General features: G+C 45.3%; 1 protein-coding gene across 5 annotated transcripts in view; it reads left to right on the top strand.

Annotated features, from left to right (window-relative positions):
- LOC127617169 (UBX domain-containing protein 1-like) overlaps window positions 1-12,499 on the top strand; it is a 95,486-nt gene that overhangs the window by 72,982 nt on the left and 10,005 nt on the right. Inside the window, exons 1-5 of one of the 5 annotated variants that reach the window (XM_052089089.1) lie at window positions 8,544-8,773; window positions 11,364-11,512; window positions 12,043-12,105; window positions 12,187-12,240; window positions 12,332-12,453. In XM_052089089.1, coding sequence (XP_051945049.1) covers window positions 11,424-11,512; window positions 12,043-12,105; window positions 12,187-12,240; window positions 12,332-12,453 — 328 coding nt within the window. In that variant the 5' untranslated portion in view covers window positions 8,544-8,773; window positions 11,364-11,423. The other 4 variants (XM_052089090.1, XM_052089091.1, XM_052089092.1 and 1 more) reach the window with 4 other exon arrangements.

Below are 12,499 nucleotides of genomic sequence, written 5' to 3' on the forward strand. Positions count from 1 at the left end.
AGATAAGAGACGAACAGAAAACACACTTGTTTCATTAATTAATAACTTGATGCAGTTTTATGAATAGTGATGTGTTTTTAAGAAAAACAAAACTCTATATATTCTATATTTTGAATATGATGTTAATATTTCTGTTTAATTTAAATGTAGTTTTTCATTTGCACACTGTTCTCTATCTTCACCCTTTGAAAAGCCTGTTCCTTCCGTCTTAGAATCCCAAGGACTTTGGCATATTGAACTTTACCCACTTTACACCTAGATGGTTCAAAAGAAAACATAGAACAGTCATTATTAAATACATACTGGTTCCAATTTTATCTCTGTGTCTTTTCTTCCCTTGTGTAATACACTAAACATTCATTAAACATTTTATTTGTTCATCACTAGAAGTAAGTGTAGGCTACATTTAGAAATGTTCAGCCAATGTTCATCTGGAAATGCAAATCCTTCCTGAATACAAATCTGCACACAACATCCACTATATAAATGAGATTTTACGTAGTTATATAAATACTAAAAGTAGTACTAATAATGAACTGTTACTGTAAATATAACTCACCCTCTGTGTTCTCATTGACTCTGTATCAAAAGGCAGAAATTAAGGTTCAAAAGGATCAGTACAAGGATCTATTAAAGCACCCAAATGACCTGGAAAAAGAGGTGAGAGAGAAAGTATGAGGGTATGTGTGAGGAGCATGTATGAACTTCTGTGTCTGCCAGTACAAGAATGTCAGAGCATAAAACGTTGGCAGATTAATTATTACACATCCAATAAGTAACAAGCTGTGAGGCCCATCCCATACGGTACTGTTTGCACATCCACTGGTGCAACATCTTGTCTTCAACAGACACTGCTGCTAATTTGAGTAAATAATGTTAGCTCTAAACCTTGACGTAACATAAATTAAAACTGATGCATAGGGGAAAAAATGAGAAATAGTAGCAGAATACTGGTTGTCTTTTATTATTTTATTTTTTAAATTTAGCTGTAGTTGAACACTTTTCTGTATTCTACCTACTTTTTTATAAGCTGTAAAAGTACTTTATACCCAAGCTTCACTTCTCCTTTTTTTTAAAAGAATAAACCATAAGCAATTTCCCTGAGGCACATACAGGGTATTTTTGTCAAGAGTTGGGTGCAAACAAACCCACTTTCAAACTGTCATTTGTAAAGACATGTTTAATGCAAAACGTATCGGTTACCTAACGTAACCTCGGTTCTCTCTAGATGAGGGAACGAGTATTGCGTAAGCTAGCTTACGCTACGGGAAAGATTCATCTTTTCTGAGATATTGAAGCCAAAAAATTATCCTTAATTTTTGTATCCATTGTCAACGCAGTGTGGCAGCTGCAGACCTTGAGCGAGCTAGCTAGCGAGCTCATAGGTTGCTCTGCGGCAACTGCTGCAGCCTATAGACGAGCTTGGGCGAACTCGCATCCAATGAGAGGCGTCCAGCGCTCACTGCATCAAAGCCCGCCAAAATGGGCGTGACTAGAGTGCATATAAGCGTAGTTCGTAGGCTGGAACCCTGGTTTTCATTGACTGAAGCGAAAAGTCGCCGTGGCGCTGAAGCACGGCCGGCTACGCAATACTCGTTCCCTCATCTAGAGAGAACCGAGGTTACGTTAGGTAACCGATACGTTCTCTTACGAGAGGTTCTCTCGTATATGCGTAAGCTAGCTTACGCTACGGGAACCCATTGTCAACGCCGTCGCGCCAAGCATCCACTGTATGAGCCCCAGGGAATTAAGGGGGACCGGGGAGCCCTTATGAGTGGGGAAATAATATTTGGCCGGCAAGAATGCGGGTCATTGATTGTGTAATACATAAGCACATAGTAGGACGGGAGCGACAGAGCGGCGGTGCCGGTCTGTGTGGAATGTGTCCCATCAGTGCAGCTCACCAGGGGAGCTGTAGCGTATTAAACCGCTAGTAGTTTTGCCTGCAGAGCGGGCACTTCCATATTGTAAAATCTGACAAAGGTGGAGGGGAAGTCCATCCCGCTGCCACACATATGTCGTGAATGGAAATTCCGCTGGACCATGCCCACGAGGATGCCATGCCTCTAGTGGAGTGAGCCCTAATGCCCAACGGGCATGGCAGGTCTTTTGACGCGTATGCAGCAGCAATAGCGTCCACTATCCATCTAGATAGTGTCTGTTTCGAGGCGGCGAGACCTTTGGTGCGCCCTCGAGCGAAACGAAAAGCTGCTCGGGCGTCTGAAAGCAGCGGAGCGCGCAGTATACAATCTCAGTGCTCTGACCGGGCAAAGGAGATTGGCGTCGCGTTCAGCTATCCGGTGCTGGCAGCGCCGATAGGAAATGACCTGTGCTCTGAAAGGAGTACCGATCACCTTGGGAACATAGCCGTGTCTAGGCTTTAAAATGACCTTGGAGTCACTTGGTCCAAACTCAAGACACGCATGGCTGACAGACAGCGCGTGAAGGTCTCCCACACGTTTGACTGATGACAGGGCAGTCAGAAAAACGGTTTTGAGTGAAAGGTATTTCAAATCCACGGATTGAAGTGGTTCGAAAGGGGGCTTTCATAGTTTCGAGAACTATAGAAAGATCCCAGATAGGAACCGATGGGGGCACGGGGGTTCATCCTTCTAGCTCCCCTGAGGAAGCGGATGACCAGCTCGCTTTTACCCCATGACTGGCCGTGCAGGGGTTCAGCTGAACACCGCAACGGCCGCCACTACACTTTGAGCGTGGATGGGGATCTGCCCTTATCCAGCAGCTCTTGTAGAAATACGAGCAGCGACGACACCCCACATGTCCGTGGGTCCAGGTCTCTGTCGGTGCACCATTTTGAGAACACAGACCATTTTGACGCATAGAGTCTTCTCGTGGAAGGGGCTCTAGCGTGTATGATGGTGTTTATTACTCCTTCTGGCAGAGCGACGGGTAGTCGTTGATCACCACGCATGCAGCGCCCAGCTCTGGGTGGGGATGCCAGATTGTGCCGCGAGCTTGAGAGAGGAGATCTGCTCTCACTGGGATGGGCCCGCGGCTGTCAGTGACAGCTGCGTAAGCTCCGGGAACCATGTCTGATTCTCCCAACGCGGGGCTATGAGGAGCACCGAGTGACGTGTTTCCCTGATCCTCTGCATTACCTGTGGCAATAACGAGGCGGGAGGGAAGGCGTAAGCGGGCGTCTGGGCCAGTCCTGGGCCAGCGGCGTCCTCGCTTCGAGAAAAATATTGGGCAGTGAGAGTTCTCTTTGGGCGCAAAGAGGTCTATCTCTGCTCTGCCGAATAGAGCCATAGCGTCTGGACTGTTTGAGCGTGCAGGGACCATTCCCTGGGGAATATTGTCTCTGGACAGTCTGTCCGGGCCGTCGTTCAGGTGGCCTGGCACGTGCGTCGCCCTCAGCGGCGCAGGTGGCACTGGGACCAACTCAGTATGCGTTTTGTCAGATGGAAGAGGTTCCTGGATCTGACACCGCCCTGACGGTTTAGGTAGGATACCACAGATCTGTTGTCCGAGCGGACCAGGGCGTGGTGACCCTGAATGACCGGGAGAAAGCGCCGCGGCGTACTCGACCGCTATCATTTCCAGACAATTTATGTGAAGGAGCTTTTCCTGAACTGACCATAGGCGAAAACCGGAGAGCCCTCGCGAGACCGCGCCCCAACCCGTGTTGGACGCGTCTGTCGAGATGACTTTCGGCGAGATACAGCTCCCATTGTCACTCCCGCTGATACCATTCGGCCACTGTCCAGGGCTGCAGAGCTGATATGCAGGTCTGAGTCACCTTGATGGGCTGGCGGCCTGTGGCCCAAGCCCGGCGAGACGGTGTTTAGCCAATGCTGAAGCGGGCGATGTGCAGTAAACCCAGCTGAAGTACTGCTGCGGCTGAGGCCATGTAACCTAGCACTCTCTGGAATTTCTTCAGAGGCGTGAGGCTGTTCATCTGAAAAGATGCGGCTAGTCGCTGAACACGGCGTCGGCGCTGTGTAGATAAGCGAGCCGTCATTGCCACGGAGTCTAGTTCTATTCCCAGGAAGGAAATGGTCTGACTGGGCTGTAGTGAGCTCTTGGTCCAATTGACTGCAAGACCCAAACTGTTCAGATGGCTGAGGAGAACTGCTCTGTGAGACAGAAGCTCCATATGTGACTGAGCCATAATCAGCCAGTCGTCCAAATAGTTCAGAATTCGCAAACCCTGACTCCGCAGGGAGTGCGGCGCCGCATCCATGCACTTCGTGAAAGTACGGGGTGCTAAGGACAGGCCGAACGGAAGGACGGTGTATTGATAAACCTGGCCGTCGGCGAATCTCAAGAATGGCCTGTGACGGGATTTATCTGAATCTGAAAGTATGCATCTTTCAGATCGAGAGAAATAAACCAGTCCCCTGGCGCATCATGCGCGAGGAGTTTCCTGATTGTAAGCATTTTGAGCGGTCTTTTTGCAAGCACCTTGTTCAAAACCCTGAGATCTAATATGGGTCTGAGGCCGCCGTCTTTCTTGGGAACAAGAAAATAACGGCTGTAAAGCCCGACTTCGCTCAGAGAGGGTGGCACTTTTTCTATGGCCCTGTTTGCACAGAAGGCTTGCTATTTCTGAACGAAGCATGCACGCTGCTTCCGTGTTCACAGTGGTTTCGAGCCGGCTCTGAAGCGAGGGGCGGCGATCGAACTGTAGCAAATAGCCCTGTTGTATTGTGCTTAACACCCACTTGGATATCCCTGGAATAGCTTCCCACGCTTTGAAGCGTAGCGCTAGAGGGTGAATGGCCAATTCAGCTCTGATTGCCGCACACAGAGCTGAACAAAATGTGTGGCGCGTTTAGTGTGTTCATGCATGATTGCTCGCAGACAGCATGAACAGGCTGTTTTGTGAGTGACTTCCGATTGGAATGAATGGGGAAAGAGTCACATCTGTTACGTGATGCGTAAGCATAGTCATGGGCACGGGACTTACACACAGAGGAATGGTTGCTGGCCGTGTAACAGAGCGGGCAGAGAATGGTAGCGCGCACGCATTTGTGGGCGCATTTATTGACTCTAGCGCTCGAGCGGTTCAGTAACCGCTTTATGTGAGCGTGCTCTGGTGGGGACACGAGACATGCAGTGCTTGTGTGCAGAAGTGAACACTGGATTGTGGGCACATTTTCTACACATAGGGCTGGTCGTGTGACAGAGCGGGCAGAGAATGGGCGCTACGACGCATTTGTGGGCGCCTTCATTGACTCTGACGCTTCGAGCGGTTCAGTAACCGCTTTATGAGAGCGTGCTCTGATAGGGGCACGGAATGTGTTATGCTTGTGTGTAGAGGCGAACACTGGGTTGTGGGCACTTTTTCTACACATAAGACATGTTTGCTCTTTACAAGATTTATTTGGGTCGCCGTGAAAGCGGCGTTTGAGTGCAGAGCAAGCGGGCAGTGTCACCAGCTTGTTGGCTGCTAAATTCACCACTGTAGTAGCCTGAGAGAAGGGGACTGACAGGGGTAAAGCTTTGACAGTGGTCCGGCCGCGGCGGACTGAGCCGTCGTTTGTTCAACACAGTTAGGAAGACTTCGGCTGCTCGGGTTTCAGCGTTACCTTAGATCGAGGCCCGCGGGGCGGCGGTCTGCGGCGGCTGTCTGAGCGTGATCGAGGGCGGCCGCCCTGTCGACGCTGAGAAGTCTGGAGATTGTTGAACTGGGCGCTGTGAAGAGGCTCGTGCAGGAGGCTGATCACGTGAGCGGCCTGCAGAGGAGCTAGCCGACGCGGCAGGAAGAGGTTCATGGCTTGGGTGGCTTTCTGGACTTCTGAGAAGCGGTCAACAATGCCACTCACCGCGGAGCCGAAGAGACCGGTTGGAGAGAGCGGTGCGTTGAGGAACGTGGGCGCTCTGCTTCTCCCATGTCGGCTAGTGTTAGCCATAAGTGTCTCTCGGTCACAGTCAGCGAGGCCATGCACTTCCCTAGAGCTTGGGCTGCAGCTTTGGTAGCGCAAAGGGCGAGGTCTGTCGGCCAGTAGATCAGTAACAGCCTCTGGGTGCCTGCCTTTCTCATCCCACTCCCGAAGAAGGTCTGCTTGTAGGATCTGTAAAGCGGCCATTGAGTGCAGAGCAGATGCGGCTTGGCCGGCGGCGGAATAGGCGCGGCCAACATAGGCGGAAGTCGCTCTGCAGGCCTTAGAGCGGGAGCACAGGCTTGGAACGCCATCTCGCGGAGGGCGGACAAAGGTGTGCTGCTACCGAGTCCTCGACCGGGGGATGGAGGAGTAGCCTCTCTCAGTGGCGCCGTCCACCGGCCGAGAGAGGTGGAGACGTGTGAAGCGGGTCCTGGCTGAAAGCGGGCGTTCCACGACTTTGCAAGCTCCGTATGTAATTCCGGCAGGAAGGGGCGGCCCGGGCGCGGGTGTAGAGCGGCGATGGCTTTGAAGAAAGCAGCCGTCGAGTCTGTTGGGTGCCTGCTCAGGGGCGGTGACCACTCGAGCCCGAGGCGGTCGACAGCCTGTGTGAGGAGGCGTGTTAACTCCCCTCGACTCGGCGCGGGTCCTGCTGGATTCCTGGGCTGAGGAGGAGGCTTGGGAGCCTGTCCACTCCTCGCTGTCGAAGCCATGATGGAACAGCGGCCCTTATCCTCCGCTTCGTCATCCGAGATGGCAGCAGTGCGGCCGCTCGGCGGCAACTCGCGGCGTCCGAGGCGGGGAGGGTGAAGCGATGCTCGAGGGAGAGGCTCCGGCGAGGCAGTCGCTTCAACCACAGTTTCCGGCAGCCTTTGTGGCGGCGCTTCTTCCTCTTGCGGCTGAGGGTAAGCGCGTGGCGGTTTCTGCTTTGACCGCTCGAGTCGAGCCCGCGGGGTCGACATCGGTAGCTCCTCGCAGAAATCGCATCCGCCCTCAGTGAGGGCGAGCTCTGCGTGCCCCAGTCCCAGGCAGAGGCGCCAGATGATGTGGCGGTCTCCTGTGCTGAGAAGAGGCGACATGAGGCGCAAGTGGAGCGAGGCATCTTGAAAAAGACGCTCGTACTCTTTTGTGAATAGTTCGTGAGAACTAGCTTGCTTAATAAAAGGATACGTCGTCGGATGGCGTAGCTTCGCAGGATGGCTGAAGGTGGCTGAGACGGCCGGCTTCTTCTAGCGCTGTCCACGCTTGCTAGATGCCCCTCAAACGGCGACGCGGCTTCCAGGTCAGCGATCGCGGAGAGCTTCGCTGAAGAGATGAAAATCAGGGTTCCAGCCTACTGAACTACGCTTATATGCACTCTAGTCACGCCCAATTTGGCGGGCTTTGATGCAGTGAGCGCGCGGACGCCTCTCATTGGATGCGAGTTAGCCCAAGCTCGTCTATAGGCTGCAGCAGTTGCCGCAGAGCAACCTATGAGCTCGCTAGCTAGCTCGCTCAAGGTCTGCAGCTGCCGCACTGCGTTGACAATGGATACAAAAATTAAGGATAATTTTTTGGCTTCAATATCTCAGAAAAGATTAATCTTTCCCGTAGCGTAAGCTAGCTTACGCAATACGAGAGAACCTCTCGTAAGAGAACATAAGGTCTTCCAAGGAATAACAGAGTCAGGAGACCATGTTTTTAAATACAGTTACATAGAGTACATTATTTTTATTATTAAATATTCAGGTTTATCATTTAAATATAATATATAAGATTACATGTGTATGATACTATATTACTTGCAAGAATTTTTAAAGAAACCTTATATTATACCAGTGTCAGAAATGAAATTTTCCATAAAGTCGCAATAATTGCTTCCTCTAATTTTCAGGAAGTATTTTTTGTTTATGAGAGCTTTTGTTCTGAGTATATCTTCAAAACACTTAAATATAATAATTTAGGTTCTCAATTATAATAATTAGATTGAGAATATATATTACCTCATTCTCATAAAATTAAATCAATATAAAATCATATTTTATGTGATTATAGCTAATTAGCTTGGAATAGAATATTAAGTACTACATCCGATGTTATAAATAAAATAAAAATAAACTATATTTTGATTTTAATGGTTAATTTTGCCATGAACCCTCTTAAAGGAATATTCCGGATTCAGTACAAGTTGAGCTCAGTCGACAGCATATGTGGCTTAATGTTGATTATCACAAAATTAAATTTTGACTCATTCCTTCTTCTTTAAAACAAAGTAAAAATCGAGGTTACAGTGAGGCACTTACAATGCAAGTGAATGGGGGATTTTTTTTTAGGGTTTAAACAGAAATGTGAAGCTTATCCTTTTATAAAAGCACTTGCATTAATTCTTCTGTTAAAACTCCTGTATTATTTGATCTGTACATTTGTTTAAATCATAATTTTTATAGTCTTTTAGGGTTTATTGATATTACATCGTCATGGCAACAACGGTGTAAAATTGGCTATAACCAGGCGCGTCGTTAGACATGGGCATCCGGGGCTTCAGCCCCGGATGTTTTTTTTATAGCCCCGGATCTCAAAAAATTGAATTTATTGATAATTATTATTATTTTTTAATAATTTTGTATTTATTTAAAAAAATGTACCGGGTCTTTTAATCTATTATTCGGAATCATGTATTAAAGACGATTAAAATGTGTTCAAGCAGATCAAAGTTACTATGGTTACAGAATGCTTGTATTTAGAGTGCGCACCAGAGGAGAGAGCCTGAAAGAGTCATCGGTTAACTTACAGCTTTAGGGCTTGACTGTCATTGTTGTTTGTGGCTTCTGGTGGTAGCTATTATGGACATTAGACACTTTTTAAAAAGTAAAATAAGGAGTCATGAACGATACGAGGGAGGCAAGAAGAGTTATCTACTGGCGCCGTTCCCTCATCATTAAGCTCAGGTCGGTGAAGGCTCTTAAGCAAACCCTGGTCTAACTTACTAGCCCTGTAAGTTACTCACTGTGGTATTAATGCAGAACATGTACTGTATTAAAATACGTGGGACCTTACTATTTCGCCTATAGCTAATCCATTTTGTGAGCCATAATCCGTTTCTCGTGAGGAATGTAGATGAAGTAGCCTATACATCTGATTTGGCGATTGAAACACGATGTGTAAATTAACGTTATTCAGGGACGTAGTGGAGGCTAAACGCACATAAACGCCGTTTACGCACCTCCCAAAATTCGGAAATAGCGTTTACCCACCTCCAAAGTGGGTTTATCCACCTCTAAATTGCGTTTATCCACCTCTAAATAGATAGTTCCTAAGCCATTTTAAATTAAGCTTATGTCGTTTTAGTTTCATATTGTTCATTAATAGTTTCATAGGTTGTTAAACCTAAGACGAAGTCTTTCATAATGCGCTCCATGCGCGTGCATCGATATTGACTACTACCAGCTATATACAGCGTGCTGTCTTGTTGACCAATCAGCAGGAAGCAGCAGACTGCATCAAGATTCATCCGTCACTCATTAGAACAAACGTCTAGTGTAAAAATGGATATCCGGCAATTTTTTAAGCGCCGTCAAGACGGCAGTCCTCCACCTCCTGAGGCCAGCAAACGGCCTCGGCTACAATCCCAAAGTGAGTGAGCTCGGAAAACAGTACTAAACTTCATGTTTTTGAGGTTAATTTGGTTAGATTAATAGATAATTAGATTCATGTCACTGACTCAACAAGTCACCTCTACCTTTTCCCATTATCCAATGTTACAAGTAAAATTCAGGATACATTATCAGATAAATAACTGGATGTAATTATATGCATTCTCTGGCATTTAAACCACTGAAAGTTTGTGACAACAAGCTCCCTTTTGTAACGTTAGTCAGATAGCTAGTTAATGTTATCGCTGTAGCCGTTCGCGGGTACGGTAAACGTTTCTATGGTAACAGCGAGTTGGACCAATCAGAGGCGTCGCTGTTAAGCTTAGGACTGTGGGTAGTAGTGTAGTTTTTCTCCATAAGATTGCGCTGATAAAAACCTATTTTTTACAGTCTATGATAAAAACATGTTTTTCTTGTAACAATGTTGATTTCATACAGAACTATAGCTTCTACAGAAGCAGAAACTTTCGTTTCACAAACACATAGCTCGTGGTCAGTCTACCTCAGATGCAGGGCCTGAATTTCATTCAGAGGGGCGAATCCCCCCTTAGGTTATTCTTATCGGGGAATTTTTAATTTGAGGGGAGTTTAGACTTTTTTTTTTAAATTACATTTATCTCATCTAAATGCTCATCTATCTGGATACAGTGCCCCTCTTCCCTATTATTTATGTTTATAGCTATGTTATTTAAATGTATATAGTTCTCTTTACAAACCTATACAGAGTGCCTGTGTTTACTGTCTGTTGAATGCCCTCTTTACTGGACCTGCACTGTCTATAGTTCCTTTTCCAGACTTATACAAGCAGACTGTTGGAGTGATTTATGTGTGTGTGTGTGTGTGTGTGGTGTGTGTGTGTGTGTGTGTGTGTGTGTGTGTGTGTGTGTGTGTGTGTATAGATAGATAGATAAATAGATATAGATAAATATAGAAAGATAAATATCTATATACACATTATATATATAGTTTTATATTCATTTTTTTAAATATTATTTAATATTCATGTATTATTTATTTGTGTTTCTGTGAATAGCTGTTACAGTTCTACAAATAAAGCATTCTATCTTTTTACCTATCATTTAAAATGCTAAAAAAATGCACCTGAATGCAGGAAATGAAGTGTTTCATGGCCAACATTTCCTGGGGGAGGTCCCCCAGACCCCCCATTTATATTATTATTGCTTATTATTATGTGCCTATGAGTAGAACAAGTAGTTACCAAAAGCGAGCGGGCGGGCGGGGGTGGGTGGGTGGTGGAGACTGGGCTAAGCCCCCAATGTATCAAGATCCTAGCAACGCCCCTGGCTATAACGTTAAACAGAAAAGGTTAGTAAGTGATTTTATTACACTAAAATCATGTTAACACACATATTGTTTAATGTCTAGTGTCTATACTTTTGAAAAAGTATTTTAACATAAAAAATTGGCCCCCATTCACTTCCATTGTAAACGACTCACTGTAAACAGATGTTTTCTTTAAAGAAAAAGAGGAACGAGTTGAAAATAATGTTGTGGTTATAAACATTATTCCACAGATGCTGTCGATTGAGCTCAACTTGTATTGAACCCGGAATATTCCTTGAATTTCTGAAGCTGTATTGTAGGCTTCTGTGTAATAATATATAACAACAAGTTTATAACCTATATAATAATTCTGTTTTAATAATAACTCTCAATAGAATTATTAACTCAATGAAAAGATCAAGAGTGTGTTATCTGGAGATTTATTTATGTATAAATCCATTTATTACTGTGACTTATTTATTTGACTTTAGTTTAAGTGCTTTTTTTCATTCAGTTGTTCACTTGTTTATTTTATGCTGTATTAACCTAGCTCTTTGTTGTATTTATATCCCCTCTACTGTTTCTAAATTCAAAATAAAAGCATTTAAAAGAAAAAAGTACCAATGGAAGACCACCAGGAAGGTCCTGGCGTTCCAGAGAAATGCACATTTTCCAACAGCTTCGCGAACTGTCCCACATGTCCCATACGAATTGCCGTAGTTGTGTGTGGATTGGAAGCGACACAGTGATGTAAGTAGATATGGGGCGATGTGCAAGGCGGATTTATGATGAAATTGAGTACAAATATCCTAACTGATTTATTGAAGCACTTATGCTTTCTCTCTCTTAAAAAACAAAAACAAAAAACAGAACAGCTTTGTAGAAAATAAGAGTAATACAAAAATTATTTAATATTGCTGGAGGATGATCAGTTTTAGCTTGAGTTTGATAATGTATTTATCAGTATAAATACTGGCTGACTGTCTAAACACTTTTACCCATTCAATTTGAGTGTGTTACTTAGCGATGCCTTTATCGGGCGGCAAACAGGCGAGTAGAATTAAAAAATGTCTTTGTTTCAAGATAGTTTGATAGACTTCATCTCTTTATATCTTGGTCAATACCTTTTCTGTATTACAACTTTAGCTAAAGAATTTGCTAATGTTTCTCAAGTGGGAACACTTTAATACCAATCCATTATGTGTAATTCATAACACTGTTTGAAGAGCAGTTTTCATTTGCAGTTATCTGTATCTCTTATAATGAACATCTCTTGTTAGCACAATGGCAGAGTACACTACATTAGAAAGCTTGCTGGAAATGGGCTTCAACAGAAACAGAGCGTAAGTGGTGTGTCTCTACATTGACAGTGCCGTTTACACAATGACCCAGTACTTTGCACTGACCCATTGGTTGTTTTGCAGGGAGAAGGCTGTAGCACATACTGGAAACCAGGGCATTGAGAGAGCAATGGACTGGTAAGTCACCTGGTTGGAGTCATAATGGATGAATTTGGATAGTTGCAAAGTTTGGACATTTCAAGGGTGTTGAATGTATTTTTTTGTACAGGTTAATGGAGCATGAGAATGATCCAGATATAGATGAGCCCTATGTCCCACCTGTCAGGAATGTTCTTGGCTCAACAGAAGAACAGAGCAGCCCATGCCAGTCTCCTCCAGAAACCTCTGAATGTATGTTCTTCTCATTGTCATTTCATACTCCTTATTTCCTAACAGA

This window comes from Xyrauchen texanus, chromosome 23 (genome assembly GCF_025860055.1).
Source record: "Xyrauchen texanus isolate HMW12.3.18 chromosome 23, RBS_HiC_50CHRs, whole genome shotgun sequence".
Taxonomy (NCBI): Eukaryota; Metazoa; Chordata; class Actinopteri; order Cypriniformes; family Catostomidae; genus Xyrauchen; species Xyrauchen texanus.